General features: G+C 43.8%; 1 protein-coding gene across 5 annotated transcripts in view; it reads right to left on the bottom strand.

The window, feature by feature from the left end:
• LOC134211528 (triple functional domain protein) overlaps nucleotides 1-15,721 on the bottom strand; it is a 359,415-nt gene that overhangs the window by 12,172 nt on the left and 331,522 nt on the right. For all 5 annotated transcript variants that reach the window (XM_062688453.1, XM_062688455.1, XM_062688456.1 and 2 more), the window contains exons 10-11: nucleotides 6,458-6,569; nucleotides 5,742-6,391 (exon numbers count right to left, since the gene is read on the bottom strand). In XM_062688453.1, the coding sequence (XP_062544437.1) occupies nucleotides 5,742-6,391; nucleotides 6,458-6,569 (762 nt within the window). The remainder of the gene's footprint in view (nucleotides 1-5,741; nucleotides 6,392-6,457; nucleotides 6,570-15,721) is intronic.

Here is a 15,721-nt window from a genome sequence, read left to right as displayed (position 1 = left end):
GTAAAACGGAGATTTCTGTCCTTGAGTCTCTAATTTAGCTGTAAACAAACAATAAAGCTGCTAGGAAAGACGAGAACCCGGTCGAGCTTCTCAAACCGGGAAGTGAGCAGCTGCACCAACCGTTCAAAACAATATGCGAGGACGAAAAACTGACTACTAACGGGTTGGATGGCCTAATATGCCCCATCTATAGGAAAGGGCACAGACTAGAGTGTGCCAATTACAGAGGAACCACCTTTCCTAATTCGGCGTACAAAATGCTGCGTATTCGTATTCTGTTGATCAGACGGAGACCGCTTGATGAGTTCTTCGTCGGCGAATACCAGACAGGTTTTGGTAAGGGGAGTTCAACGACGAATAAGAAGTTTAACCTGCGGATGATCCTTGATATTGATATTTGCCGGGAGTACAACTTGTAGACTCACCATCTGTTCATTGATTTAAAAGCAACGTAGGATTAAGTGAAAATAAATGCGCTGGTGCATATAATGTCTGAACATGGTATCCGGCGAACCTGATAAGGCTGATACGTGTAACGCTCGTATGGCTCGAAATCCTTTACTTTAAAAGCAAGACTACTCAAAACTATCAGTAATCCTGCTTTTCGAAACTCAGTCACTGAGTAGGTGAACGTTATGGATTGCAGCAGAATGACGCACTTTCCAATTTCTTGTTCAACATTGCACTCAAGGGGGCGATTAGGAGTTGCATGTGCTCCTGGGCTTTGCGGATGACATCGACCTTATTGAAATCGATCGCAGGGCAGTAGTGGAGGCATTTGTCCCACTGAGACAGCAAGGAAAGGCTTTACCATTAATTCTACCAAGACAAAGTACATGGTTGCGGGTAGAGACAGAGATAGATCTAGATGAGTTGGTACAGAGGTAGTAATGACGTGTTTGTAGTTGTTGGTGATTTTGTGACATGTGATATGTTTCCCGTGAAGTGAAGGCCTTCTACGGATTACGTAACTAGCTTAGGTCCCGTGAAACGAAATTTCCTCGGTATAAAACTCTGATTCTACCAGCATGGACGTTAAAAGAGGCGCTTCGAAAAGCTTTCGGGGTTTTTGAATGAAAAGTGCTGCGTACAATACTCGGAGGGAAACTAGAAAATTGTATGTGGCGCAGACGCATGAAAAATTCTGCTCTCCGATTTTACACTATCTAACGATTTTGAGATCCTAATTAAAATAGAGAAATATTTTATCTTCCTAAATTGCATGTCATACAGTCAAAAAATGCACGTCAGAGCCACAGGAGCTCGCGCACTGAAAATACACTCCAGTGTATGAATAGGCAACAATGGGGAAGAAATTTATTACTTAAGCAGTGGTTCGGCGAGAGAACAGCAGCAGCGCCGACCAATCACGCAATGAGGAGATCAAAATTAACTCCAGCTGGATTTAGAAAATGAAAACATGAGCCCTTTCTAGAACAACATTAGAAAATATCGTGAGAGGATTTCTGTACAAGGTTTCCACACAAGCTTTGAAAAGGATTTGGGTAATAACAGTGGTGCTGGTGTAAATAAGACAAATAACACAAATAAGATAGATAAGACAAAGAAGACAAATAAAGTAAGTTCCTCCAGGTATTCCTCTGGAAGTTTCTCTAGGAATTCCTTCGGAAGTTTTTCCAGGAATTCCTTCAGAAGTTTCTCCAGGAATTCCTTCGGAAGTTTCTCCATATTCCTCAAGGAATTCCTTCGGAAGTTCCTTCAGAAATTCCTCCCGAAGTTCCTCCAGGCATTCTTCCAGGCATTCCTCCAGAAAATGTTCAGGTAATTCTTCCGGGAATTTCTCCGGAAGTTTCACAGGGAATTTCTCCAGAAGTTTCACCGGGAAATCCTCCAAAAGTACCTCCGGAAGATCCTCCGGAAATTCCCACGGAAGTTCCTCCGGAAATTCCCACGGAAGTTCCTCCGGGAATTGTTCTGGAAATTCCTCCGGGAATTCTTCCGGAAGTTCCTCTGGTAATTCCTCCAGGAATTCCTCCAGAAGTTCCTCCAGGAATTCCTCCAGAAGTTCCTCCGGAAGATCCTCTGGGAATTCCTCCGGAAGTTCCTCCGGGAATTCCTCCGGAAGTTCCTCCGGAAGTTCCTCCGGGAATTCCTCCGGAAGTTCCTCCGAGAATTCCTCCGGAAGTTCTTCCGGGAATTCCTCCGGAAGTTCCTTCGGGAATTCCTCCGGAAGTTCCTTCGGGAATTCCTCCGGAAGTTCCTTCGGGAATTCCTCCGGAAGTTCCTCCGGGAATTCCTCCGGAAGTTCCTCCGGGAATTCCTCCGGAAGTTCCTCCGGCAATTCCTCCGGAAGTTCCTCCGGCAATTCCTCCGGAAGTTCCTCCGGCAATTCCTCCGGAAGTTCCTCCGGCAATTCCTCCGGAAGTTCCTCCGGGAATTCCTCCGGAAGTTCCTCCGGGAATTCCTCCGGAAGTTCCTCCGGGAATTGTTCTGGAAATTCCTCCGGGAATTCTTCCGGAAATTCCTCTGGTAATTCCTCCAGGAATTCCTCCAGAAGTTCCTCCGGAAGTTCCTCCGGGAATTCGTCCGGAAGTTCCTCCGGGAATTCCTCCGGAAGTTCCTCCGGGAATTCGTCCGGAAGTTCCTCCGGGAATTCCTCCGGAAATTCCTCCGGAAGTTCCTCCGGAATTCCTCCGGAAGTTCCTCCGAATTCCTCCGAAGTTCCTCCAGGAATTCCTCCGGAAGTTCCTCCGGGAATTCCTCCGGAAGTTCCTCCGAATTCCTCCGAAGTTCCTCCGGGAATTCCTCCGGGAATTCCTCCGGAAGTTCCTCCGAATTCCTCCGGAAGTTCCTCCGAATTCCTCCGAAGTTCCTCCGAATTCCTCCGGAAGTTCCTCCGGGAATTCCTCCGAAGTTCCTCCGGGAATTCCTCCGGAAGTTCCTCCGAAGTTCTCCGAATTCCTCCGGAAGTTCCTCCGGGAATTCCTCGGAAGTTCCTCCGGGAATTCCTCCGGAAGTTCCTCCGAATTCCTCCGGAAGTTCCTCCGGGAATTCCTCCGGAAGTTCCTCCGAATTCCTCCGGAAGTTCCTCCGGGAATTCCTCCGGAAGTTCCTCCGGGAATTCCTCCGGAAGTTCCTCCGGGAATTCCTCCGAAGTTCCTCCGGAATTCCTCCGAAGTTCCTCCAAATTCCTCCGGAAGTTCCTCCGGAAGTTCCTCCGAAGTTCCTCCGAAGTTCCTCCGGAATTCCTCCGGAAGTTCCTCCGGAATTCCTCCGAAGTTCCTCCGGGAATTCCTCCGAAGTTCCTCCGAATTCCTCCGAAGTTCCTCCGAATTCCTCCGAAGTTCCTCCGAATTCCTTCGGAAGTTCCTCCGGGAATTCCTCCGGAAGTTCCTCCGGGAATTCCTCCGGAAGTTCCTCCGAATTCCTCCGGAAGTTCCTCCGGGAATTCCTCCGGAAGTTCCTCCGGAATTCCTCCGGAAGTTCCTCCGGGAATTCCTCCGGAAGTTCCTCCGAATTCCTCCGAAGTTCCTCCGGGAATTCCTCCGGAAGTTCCTCCGAATTCCTCCGAAGTTCCTCCGAATTCCTCCGAAGTTCCTCCGGGAATTCCTCCGAAGTTCCTCGGGAATTCCTCCGGAAGTTCCTCCAGAATTCCTCCGGAAGTTCCTCCGAATTCCTCGGAAGTTCCTCCGGGAATTCCTCCGAAGTTCCTCAGAATTCCTCCGAAGTTCCTCCGGGAATTCCTCCGGAAGTTCCTCCGAATTCCTCCGAAGTTCCTCCGGAAGTTCCTCCGGGAATTCCTCCGGAAGTTCCTCCGGGAATTCCTCCGGAAGTTCCTCCGGGAATTCCTCCGGAAGTTCCTCCGGGAATTCCTCCGGAAGTTCCTCCGGGAATTCCTCCGGAAGTTCCTCCGGGAATTCCTCCGGAAATTCCTCCGGGAGTTCCTCCGGGAATTCCCACGGAAGTTCCTCCGGGAATTGTTCTGGAAATTCCTCTGGTAATTCCTCCAGGAATTCCTCCAGAAGTTCCTCCAGAAGTTCCGCCAGAAGTTCCTCCGGAAGTTCCTCCGGGAATTCCTCCGGGAGTTCCTCCGGGAGTTCCTCCAGAAGTTCCTCCGGGAATTCCTCCGGAAGTTCCTACAAGAATTCCTCCGAAAGTTCCGGAGGAATTCCTGGAGGAACTTCCGCAGGAATTCCTGGAGGAACTTCCGCAGGAATTTTTGAAGGAACTTCCGGAGAAATTTATGGTGGAACTTCCGGAGAAATTTCTGGTGGAGCTTCTCGAGGAATTCCTGGAGCAACTTCCGGAGGAATTTATGGAGGAACTCCCTGAGGCATTTCTAGAGAAGCTTCTGGAGGAATTGCGGAGATATTCTTAGAGGAGCTTCCGAAGGAATTCCTTGGGGAGCTTCAGCAGGAATTCCTGGAGGAACTTCCGGAGGAATTGCTGGGGGAAATTCTTGTCTTATTTACCGTGGAGGTGGTTATCGACTGTAATTGACTCGTTGAAGTGTTTATCGGCTATGCAGTCAGATGACCAGCTAAAACGCTATATTAATTCTGATCCGACGTTTCGGTACCTTTATTGGTCCTTTTTCAATGGATTAAAATCGCTCTTATTTACCATCAATTATTTATCTCGTCCCATTCCTACATTTGATTTATATTTATTTATTTGGTATCTTCGTGTTTACAAATAAGAATACGCTTTTTTCTAGTGTCATGCTACATACAAAGTTGACGGACTTTTTATCGCTCTCATCGCTCCTTTTCTGCCGTGTACCACAAGAAAATATGGTGTTGACTACTCTCCCGAAATGATAATTTTTGTATGGAATTTGGAAAACTTGGTTGAAATAAAAAGAGCTTCCTTCAAAATTTAATTCGGTCACATATACTTTTTATTACATCAAAATGATTGTTGAAAAAATTCATAACTTTTGTCAGTTGGGTTTTGCAAAATTCGGTTCCTTTATGCCTCAAATTATCAGAGAGAGGTACTGAGAAGCGAAAATTTTAGTTGTACAATTGTTTAGTATTTAGAGCTTAATTCAAATTTGGGAAATAGTAGGTCCACAAAATTTTCTAGGAACATTCCTTGATAAATTCCAAAGAGATTGTCAGTTGGGATAAGCGAAATTCATTCCCAGTTCCGAGATATTTTAGTATGAAATAAGCGCTCTACCGCGGGGAGCTTTCCTCAGACCTTAAACTCAAAGGCTATTTCTACTGCCGTTATACGCATATGCATTTTTGTTCTAAGTATGCTCTGCCGCGATTCGTATAAGAGTCCCATGTCGTTTTTGGACGATTTTGGGTTTCTGCCAGACATAAGCTTGAAATGACCTCATCTTTAAGGAAAACTGATAAAATAATAGACTTTGTTCTAGAAATTTGAAACCCACTTGTTTTGTCCCATCTTGCTATTCATTCGCATAACAGTCACATTACAAATTTTGATACACTTTTGCACATAAAATAAATATAATTATGGTGCATTTAATAGTTCAATAGCAATAGATAGATTGAAGGTTTTACCAATTTATTAGATTTTTTTGTATTTCTCCATGTAAAACGACAGGGACAGTTATGCGTATAACGACAGTCTACAACATAATGAAAAAAATCTGGGATTCCGATTAATCTTATACTGCCCTCTTCTTAGAAGAATTTGCTATTTATATTTCCCCCGTTCACTTTCACTTTTGCTTTACGTAGAACAGTCCGGATTTTTTTTCATGTGTAATTTAGTCATTCAAACCCAATCACAAGAGTACTCACCCATTGACTATCTGCGACAGGTCGTTGACGTACGCCTCCTCGGTGGCGACTAGTTCCTTCAAAGCAAACATCCGCTTCCGAAGAATATCCTCGATACCCTGCTCGTCCGCCAGGTTCTCGTCCAAGTTCTCACTCTCAAAATACTGCGGCGATATGGGCGGCTTGATATAGGCCGCCGCGCTACCAATGACTGCGCTAGCTACACTACTGCTGCCCCCAACCCCTCCGTTACTTACTGATGGCACCCCAATGGTGGAATCGTCCAGCCCTGGACCGTTTCCACCCATACTACTACTACTACCCCCCTCGGCAATACTGTTGCTTGTGATGGCTGCGTCGTTCTCCAGGTATTTGAAGCTTTGCATTTTTTCCTTAACTATCCTCTCGATCTCCGCCACATCGGCCGTCTGGTTCACCGCCGCCGGAGGTTCCTCCAACGATTTGAGTGATAAAGCTTTCGTTATCTTAGCACTAGTACAGGTTTGATCCTCGTTCGAGGATAAGGTGGACGACGGGGTGCCGGACAGCGTCGTGGTTGCGTCCTGGATCGGTTTCATGGGCGGTGGCAGCTCGATCGTGGGCTCCTCTTCGGCTTCCAGATCGGTCTGCGAGACGGTCGTGGCTGATTCCGGTTCCTCCAGTGGTTTGTCCTGGGGGTGGAGTTTAGAATGATTAACTTGGGCCAGGCCGCACGCTTGGGCGGAGTCTATACTAACCTTCGTTTTCTTATCTGATCCCTTTTTACTGATGAGTGTTTTCTCCACAGGAGGCAGTTTGTCCGACTTGTTATGCGACAGTTTACGGAACTGAGTCGGAAGCCATTTTTTCCTGTAACATAGAGAGAAAAAAATGTATTTAGCAAACAAGGTTGAACGTATTAATAAAAAATGGCTAGTATGTAATTTGACATATTTGCTAACAGTTTTCAGATAATTAAAAAAAGCTTTTTCCCTTTTCGGGGCATGATTATTCTTAATACAAATAACACAATTATTAATTTGATTTATGTCATAATTCTTTTATGTTATTTGTTTTATGTTTATGTAACCGCCATCAAACAATTAAATTAAATTAAAAAATGTAGTCACTTTTTCCTATTTTACCTACATTTGTGCTTCATTAAACGGATGCTCATTCCGTACTTAATTTGTATTTATAGTATTTTTCATCTCACTTTTTTTCTATTGAATTTTTAAATTATTCTCAGCCAATTTTCAATTTTTCCTTTTTTATTTTTGTGTTGCTGTGGCTGAGAATTGGGTGTCCACTACTAGAATGTTCATTTTTGAGCATTTTGGAGTGGGGGAGAAAGGAGGGTCACTCAATAAAAAAATGCATATGAACCTTCTTTGAATGTAGATTTTCAAAGGAGATCAGTAAAGTCTATAATGTTGTAAGGCATTTCAAAATTGGAATATTAGTGTGTTTTATTATACGTTAGGCAACCGTGACTAAACGAAATAAAAACAATTGAAAACAATCTGACTCACTTTGAAACATTCATTAAAAACCCACACTTTTTGACAAAGCATATTTATGAAAGCGGCGCCAATGCGGAGCTCTACTTCACTGTTCGCAATTGATAAGCAATGAATCGCCTGCTTTGAGCGTAATTACAGCGGCACACTAGGAGTTAACTTTCTGAAATCAGTATGGCGAAAGGCATCTAAGGTTCGATTTCTCAAAATTAAGCACTTTCATTGAAAAATTATTTGGTAGGCGTAGTAGCGGACACCTTCCTACATAACCGGTACCAAATAGTTTTTCATGAAAAGTTCTTAATGTTGAGAAATCCCGCGTTAGATGTCTTTCGCCATACAAATTTCTTGCGGTTAACTCATGCTGGCTATTTGCGCTTATACGATAGCGCCTGGATGCTGCATCGGTGGGTAGAAAACCAGCCACTGCCAATAATTAATTGATTGCCGATAAGTCAAGCCGAGAAAGGAAAAAAGGATCAAAGTGGATACTCTCATTCATTTTTATGGGTCACACCTCGATACAATTTACTGGTGGAATAGGAATTTGTTAGAGTAATCGCGCGAAATACATTATCAAATTAGTTTTGCTATTCAGACTTAAGGGTGATGAATTATTTATCTGAAAAATAGACCCGTAACGCTGGGTAGACACCTTTACGTGGTGTGTTACGGGAAAAGATCTACCCTATCTATCTATTACATTACCAGCTACAAGCAAATCCTGACCCAACGAATATCTTCCTCATTATCCAACTCCGTGGTATTTATGAGGGTGTTGCTAAGTCGGTGGCCTCTCGTTAAGTAAGTACCACATCAACACTTCCTTCCTCTTCCTAGTTACGGCGAAGACGGGCGTGGCCAGGAGTAGCAATCCTTATGCTTTTGTTATTTTTGTTTAAGACTGGAATCAATGACCACTCCCCTTCTTGATTTCTAATAGCATTCTAGATAAGGATCTCAAAAGTAAAACATGAGTATCACTAGTGTCCAATCTACGAATTACACCGTAACAATGCTAATGCTAATGCTAATAAATTATTCATCTTAAAAATATGAATTAATAATTTTTATCATACGATTTACCCCTCACGGATTCAATTTCAAAATTACTCTTCGTGGCCCCAGACTAAGGTGTTCCATCGCTATAAAAATATAACGATAATTGTTGTCTCAACAGTTGTTTATCGCACAAACAGCCACACTGTGCGGTATTGCGCTGGGACCTGACTGCCGTTGCACATACAATCACGGTCACTATCTTTCGCATTATTTCATAGGTCGTAGGAGATTCTCGTTTTTTGCTAGAGGGAATGATGTCGGCAAGACATATTTTGCGGATTGTAGATACCTTGCTTTGTCGCTATCGGCGCCATGGGTAGGCCAAATGCCGCAGCCGCACTTTTTGCACAGGCATAAATATTGGATTAAGCACCGCAAACACATTATCGTAATCGTAACCACCGAGAGTGTGTTGTTTCTGTGTAGAATTCACTGCACTATTGTTCCAGCTGTGGTCGAGCGTGGTTTGGACAAACTGTAAACACGTAGGTTCTGAATGTGATTTGTTTCGTTTCGTTTGTACAAATGTGGATCCACAAATCACAACGTTCTTCCTATGAGACACTTCCGTTGCGGATGCACTCGAGTCTAAACTACCCTCACGCTACGGTGCACTTGGTGCGGTGGCATGGTGATGAGGCATGAATATCGCGGATCGATTGCAATAAATTATTTCTCTGGTTCCGGTATGGCGACGGTTTGTTGAGATGTCGATGATAGCCGGCTCGCCGCCAAACTTGCTAGCTAAGCTTCAACAGTAATCCACGGCAAATTACAATGACAGCAAATACACACACAATATTCGACGGGATTTGGCGGTGTATATCGTCCGACTCGATATCCCAAAACGAACAGAACTGAAACGTTCGCATACAGGCGTGTGATACCGATAAACGAAGAGTGCGGTATGCCACTTGCTTTGTCAGAGGTTCCAAATTTTTAATTAGATAACACTTTCATTAGAAATTTTGCTTATTTGCTTATAAACGAAGAACATAAAAAAACAATATTTCTATTCTGATCAGAATTTTTTTAACGGTGGAAATTTTAATACATGAAAGCATATATCACATCATATATTTTTTTAATTTTAGAGAAAACTTGTTTGTATTATTAGCAAGGCTTTGATGTTGAGTAATTTTTTCTTGTATGAGATATCTGGAAATTTTTCACTAATTTCTTCATAACCCAGGATTGAAAAATGCACATCCTAATAAATAATTTAAGAGATTAACAACTAAAAAGTTATTGAGCTGGGCTAAACCATTTTTTTTGCTCGCACTTTTCTTAACCACAGACCACAGTTACTTTGACTGATTCAATACATAATACGTATATGAGATAGAGCAAAGCGTTCTTCGGCAAAGTTATTCAAAATTTACTGTTTTACCCTTGAACAGGTACCGTTATATAAAAAAAATATGTAGAGCATTGATATTATCCTTGAGTTGTAACCTTGATGTTCTGAAGAATGGACACATTTCGATTACATTTCGATGAAATATTTCAGAAAATTTCCCATACAAATTGAAGCGTCCGAAGTTTGAGTGTGTCCGAAATTTGATTATCCACGGTATATGGTCAACAGTTTGGTTACAGCCGTTACAGTCGCATCTCTTTATATTGATTGAAGGGCCCATCAAAATAAGGAGAAATTGGGGAATGAAGGAAACATTGAAATGGAATACTAGATCGGAAAGAAGGATGCTATGAAAAATAAAAACAAACCTTAGACGTTTCATATTTTTGATGTATTTATAAGTTAATGGTTTTGACCTCTTGGAAAACCAACCCAATTGATGTTCTGCACCATAAAGTACTCTATACAATAGGTTATCGAAATGGTACAATGTTCACCTGATTGAACGTTTATATGGTAATGAAATACTAGTTGCGGAAACACAATTATTTTTAGCAAAATTACCAAAAAATTATCTTACTTCATAGGGACACGGCAGGTATTTCCGTCCATCGTCATAGGGGCTAAAACCATCGAAATCAACGTCCATTTGCTAGAACTCCACTATAGCAGAACGTTTCTCCTGAGCTTACAATTTGATACGGATGAGTTTGTCAAAAAAGTGTCTCTTTTATTGGTTTTCGAGACTATGACGAAAAGACGAAAATGCCTGCCTTAACCCTATCTCCCTTGTTGTTTATTCAAATCGATCACAATTACACATGATAACAGTTGGCCAGAATACCTGTGATGCAGTACTGCTAGTTTATCTTTTTTTTATAACTTCAAAAAATCGAAAACGTACTCTTACCCCACGCGCACTCTTGCCCCACTCTACTCTAAAATATGAGTTTTTAGAAAATCGAAATCAACAATGATGCATGACTGTATACTCATTATAAAAATTGTGACGTAGAATACCTTCAATTAGCTACTGGTGAAATTCCAATAAGAGCAGCGAGTTAAATGGCTCCGTAATTTCATTTCCTCCATGAACAAAGCATCATCCGACGGATACATAAAGCTTTGTTAAAAAAATCTTAGTAAATAGTTTCAAAATAGTTGAAAATAGTGACTTTTTGCGAGAAAAAGTGACTTTATTGACGTGAGCACGCCGGAAAACAACAAAACACGACACAGATTGAGCCTAAATTGCCTGTTTTGCGAATGTTATTGATATAGGTCAGGAGCATGTTATTAATAATGGAACAGATACCCTAATTACTTATTAACTGTTTGTTCAATTTATGGTTTAAAAGCACAATATTGATTAAAGCGATTTTGTGTACTAGATATAGGCCGATTATCGTCCGAGTGCGAACATCCAAAATCAGTCCCCATCGTATTTTTATCGTTTATTTAGTAGTAAATTGTTGTAGTTATTTTACCTTTTTGTGTCAGTTTGTCGGTATTCACTCGAAGTATTTAGTGTTGTGAATTTTATATTGGATGCGCATTAAGTGAACTTGAAAGTTGAATGTGAAAGTGAAACAAACCATTATCGCTATATTTTGCGTCGCTCGCAAAACTGTGGTTAAATTTTGGCTGTGTTGTGCCTCCTAGCGGCGACTTTTCGGCTACCGTACAAGAAATAAAAACAAATCGGAGAAGCATACTCTTACCGGTTTTTCGATATAAAGTTGTCTGGTGTCGCGATACATCGAAAAGTCATAAATGTCCGTTATTTGTCATTCCTGCACTGGTGATGCATCAGAGAGCCACGTGAAATGTCGAGGATTTTGCACCGCTACATTCCATCCTAGTTGCACCGGCATGTCTTCTGACGCCTTTGAGCATGTAATGAAAAATCATCAGGTATTTTGGTTCTGTCCATCATGTACCACACTGATGAAGGACACACGATTTCGTAATACCGTCAAAGCCGCTCATGACGCGGGTCAACAGCAAGCGTTGAATTCGCATGGAGATATTCTGGAAAATCTCAAAACCGAAATTCTCAACGAGCTAAAATCAGAGATTCGGAATAATTTTGCTACCTTGATCAACTCGAACTCACTTACTCCTATGGCTTCCCAGAGAATCGGAGTTGAACGGCGTTTCTCCAAGAAACGACGGCTTCTTAGTGTAAATAATAACACACCCTCGGTTTCCAGACCAACACTTCTTCAAGGATCCGGTAGCTCCGTATCTCCATCTTTGGAAATCAGGACAGTTCCTAAAAATCAACCGAAATTTTATCTGTATCTGTCGAGAATCGCACCTGACGTCTCGGTGGAGCAAGTAGCCGCCCTTGCCAAAAAACGCTTAGATGCGGATGACGTTCAAGTTACAAGGCTGGTAGCAAAAGGTAGAGACAGTTAGTAGAGAGTTAGTACATTATCCTTCGTCTCATTCAAAGTAGGTATGAATGTTGAACTGAAACCAAGAGCGCTCTCCACATCCACCTGGCCAAAAGGAATTCTGTTTAGGGAATTCTCTGGTGACAGTTCATCGGCGAATTTTTGGCGACCAAAATCATCACCAGCCATTCACGACCCGCTGGAATTTTCGACGGTAGAGGAAGCAATTATGATCGAGTGAATAATATCCATGTCTTCGTTGGAGCACCGGGATGCACACTTGCCTCAAGTATCTCGGAAGTCCCCTATCCTCTCAGCACAGTCGAGCTTTTCCCGCCACCGACCAACAGACATCCCGGCCCTGTGTCTGAGTCCGGAGAAGGGGTCTTCCAAAATCAACTCTCAGGCAAGTACCGTTTTTCGCCCTCCTGAATCTTCTCCCGATTTCAGCCATCTTCCTACAATCGAACCTGTTAGACAGCATCCGTACCTAGACGGTCCTTACCCGGCCGCTATTTCTCTCTCCATATCGCCACCGGGACGCACAATTACCGCCAGTCTCGAGGAAGCCCCTCGCCCACTAATCACAGTCGAGCCCTTGCAGCCAGCGACCTACAGCCGTCCCGGCCCTGTGCATGAGCGAGGTGATGGGGTCTTCCGCTCTTCTTTCGAAGGCAAGTACGATGCATTATCGAGCAGCCCCTCGGCTATAAGACTTTCGACTTCCAGTACTGATCTACAGCTGAACTACTCGGCACTAGTTCATCAAACGGCTGCTGGCCTCGCTTCGAACGCCTCTCATCATGGTTCCACGATGTCTTCTCCACCGGGACGCACAACTGCCTGTAGCCTTGAGGAAGCCTCAAGCCTACTCATCACAGTCGAGCCCTTGCAGCCAGCGACCAACAGCCGTCCCGGCCCTGTGCTTGAGTCAGGTGAAGGGGTCTTCCGAACACTTTCCGCAGGCAAGTATATTAAGTCAGTGAACCCTCCGCCGCCTGATTGTTGTTCAACTTACAGCCACGGTCTACCGCACAACTTACTGCTGTATTACCAAAATGTTGGTGGAATTAACTCATCCGTCGAAGACTATCGCCTTGCAGTCGCCGACCATTGCTACGACGTCATTGTTCTGGTTGAGACTTGGCTCAATGAGAACACGATTTCCAGCCAGGTGTTCGGTTCGGACTACGAAGTTTTTCGATGCGATCGTTGCCGTGACAATAGTCGGAAATCTACAGGTGGTGGAGTTTTGGTTGCTGCGAAAACCGGCTTGAATGCACGAATCGTTGCGAAAACCGCATGGGCAAGTCTCGAGCAGATCTGGATAACAATTCAGCTTGGTGACCGTAATCTTTTTCTGTGCGCGCTGTACATTCCTCCTGATAGAACCAGGGACGTTGAGTACGTTAATGCTCATTGTCAATCAATTTTCTCAATTATCGAAACGGCCAGCACAATCGACGAAATTATCGTGCTAGGAGACTTCAATTTGCCGCAAATCTCTTGAAATCTTCACCTGCCGGTTTTTATTCCCGGACACTGGACATAGCACTTTCCATGCTGGTGCGGAGACTCTACTCGACAGCTACAGTTCCGCCACATTATTACAAATGAATTCTGTCGTCAATGAAAACAACCGTATTTTGGACCTATGTTTTGCCAGTGATCATGATCATGCTCCGTCCGTAGTTCAGGCTCCTGCCCCTCTGGTAAAATCGGTTGCTCATCACCCGCCATTGCTTGTGACGATCGCTCATAATGCGGCGCATGATTTCAATGCTTCAGATGTAACTGTTTCATACAATTTCTCAAGAGCCGATAATCGAAGTATCGACGAGTTATTGTCTTCATTAGATTGGGAAAGTATTCTGGAACAAGAGGACGTCGAAACTGCGGCGCGAATTTTCTCAAATATTTTAACTTACGTTATTGATCGACATGTTCCAAAGACTGTGCGAGACAGGAAAACCGACTGTCCCTGGCAAACGACTTCATTGCGCAAACTGAAATCAACTAAACGAGCTGCCCTGCGTAAGTTTACAAGGCACCGTACAGTACCGCTTAGAAATCATTACGTCAGGCTCAATTACGAGTACAAGCGAGCCAATCAAAGATGTTTTCTCCAATACGAGCAAGATATTCAGCGTAGGCTACGCTCTCATCCAAAACGTTTTTGGAAATATGTCAATGAACAGCGAAAGGAGTCTGGGTTTCCATCCTCGATGCACCTGGATGACGAAATAGCCACTTCCACCCAAGAAACGTGTCGTCTTTTCGCAGAGAAATTCTCTAGCGTATTTAGCAATGAAGCTGTAAGTGATAATCAAGCCACCCTCGCTGCTAGTAATGTGCCATTGGTTGGACAAACGCTTGGTACATTCGATGTGGACGCGGATGCAATTTCCAGGGCTGCGTCTCAACTGAAATCATCGAACAGTCCCGGTCCAGATGGGATTCCAGCATCGTTCTTGAAGAAACATATCTCCTGCTTATTAGTACCGCTTCAGCGCTTATTTCGTTCGTCTTTATCCAGCGGCGAATTTCCATCCTGCTGGAAACACGCCCACATGTTTCCTGTACACAAAGAGGCAGTAAGCTTGACGTTAACAATTACCGAGGCATATCTTCGCTGAGTGCGTTGTCGAAACTCTTCGAGCTGATTATCATGGAACCGTTGCTCTCGCATTGCAAACAACACCTCTGCTCAGATCAGCACGGTTTTACTGCTGGACGTTCAACGACCACCAACCTTTTGTGCCTGACATCGTTTATCACCGATAGCATGATTGAACGGGCTCAGACAGATGTCATTTACACCGACCTATCCGCCGCATTTGATAAGATAGACCATGTCATCGTGATAGCAAAACTTGATAGATTCGGTATTTGCGGCAACCTTCTTCGCTGGTTTAGATCGTATTTGTCGGACCGACAACTGATGGTAGCGATTGGAGACTTCAGATCTGATTGCTTCTTTGCAACATCCGGTATACCTCAAGGAAGTCATCTAGGTCCACTGATTTTTCTACTCTACTTCAACGATGCGCATTTGATCATAAAGAGCCCCGGTTATCGTACGCTGACGACCTAAAAATCTTCCTTTTGATCCAATCAATCGCCGACTGCTACTATCTGCAAGAGCAACTAGATCTCTTTGCCAGTTGGTGCCTGCTAAACCGCTTGACACTGAATCCTACCAAGTGTTCCGTCATCACCTTTTCGCGAAAGAGGCAACCGATCACATTCGCCTACAACCTGCACGGTACCACAATCGGGCGCGTAAATCAAGTGAAGGATCTGGGAGTTATTTTAGACTCGCAATTAACATTCAAGCAGCATGTCTCGTATATCGTCGAGAAAGCTTCAAAGACGCTGGGATTTATTTTCAGAACAGCGAAAAATTTTACCGATATATATTGTCTGAAGTATCTGTATTGTGCCCTCGTTCGCTCCACACTGGAATATTGTGCAGCAGTCTGGAGCCCGGCCTACAACAATGGCTCTGATAGAGTAGAATCCGTCCAGCGCCGCTTCCTTCGTTTTGCGCTTCGAAAGCTTCCTTGGAGGAATCCGTTCCAGTTGCCGAGCTACGAGAGCAGATGTCGTTTAATAGATCTTGAGCTGCTCCGCACCAGAAGAGATACAGCAAGAGCAATGACGATTGCTGATACGCTTCAA

Source organism: Armigeres subalbatus, chromosome 2 (genome assembly GCF_024139115.2).
Source record: "Armigeres subalbatus isolate Guangzhou_Male chromosome 2, GZ_Asu_2, whole genome shotgun sequence".
Taxonomy (NCBI): Eukaryota; Metazoa; Arthropoda; class Insecta; order Diptera; family Culicidae; genus Armigeres; species Armigeres subalbatus.
The sequence above is the reverse complement of the archived record's forward strand: the minus strand, read 5'-3'. Positions and strand labels throughout refer to the sequence as shown.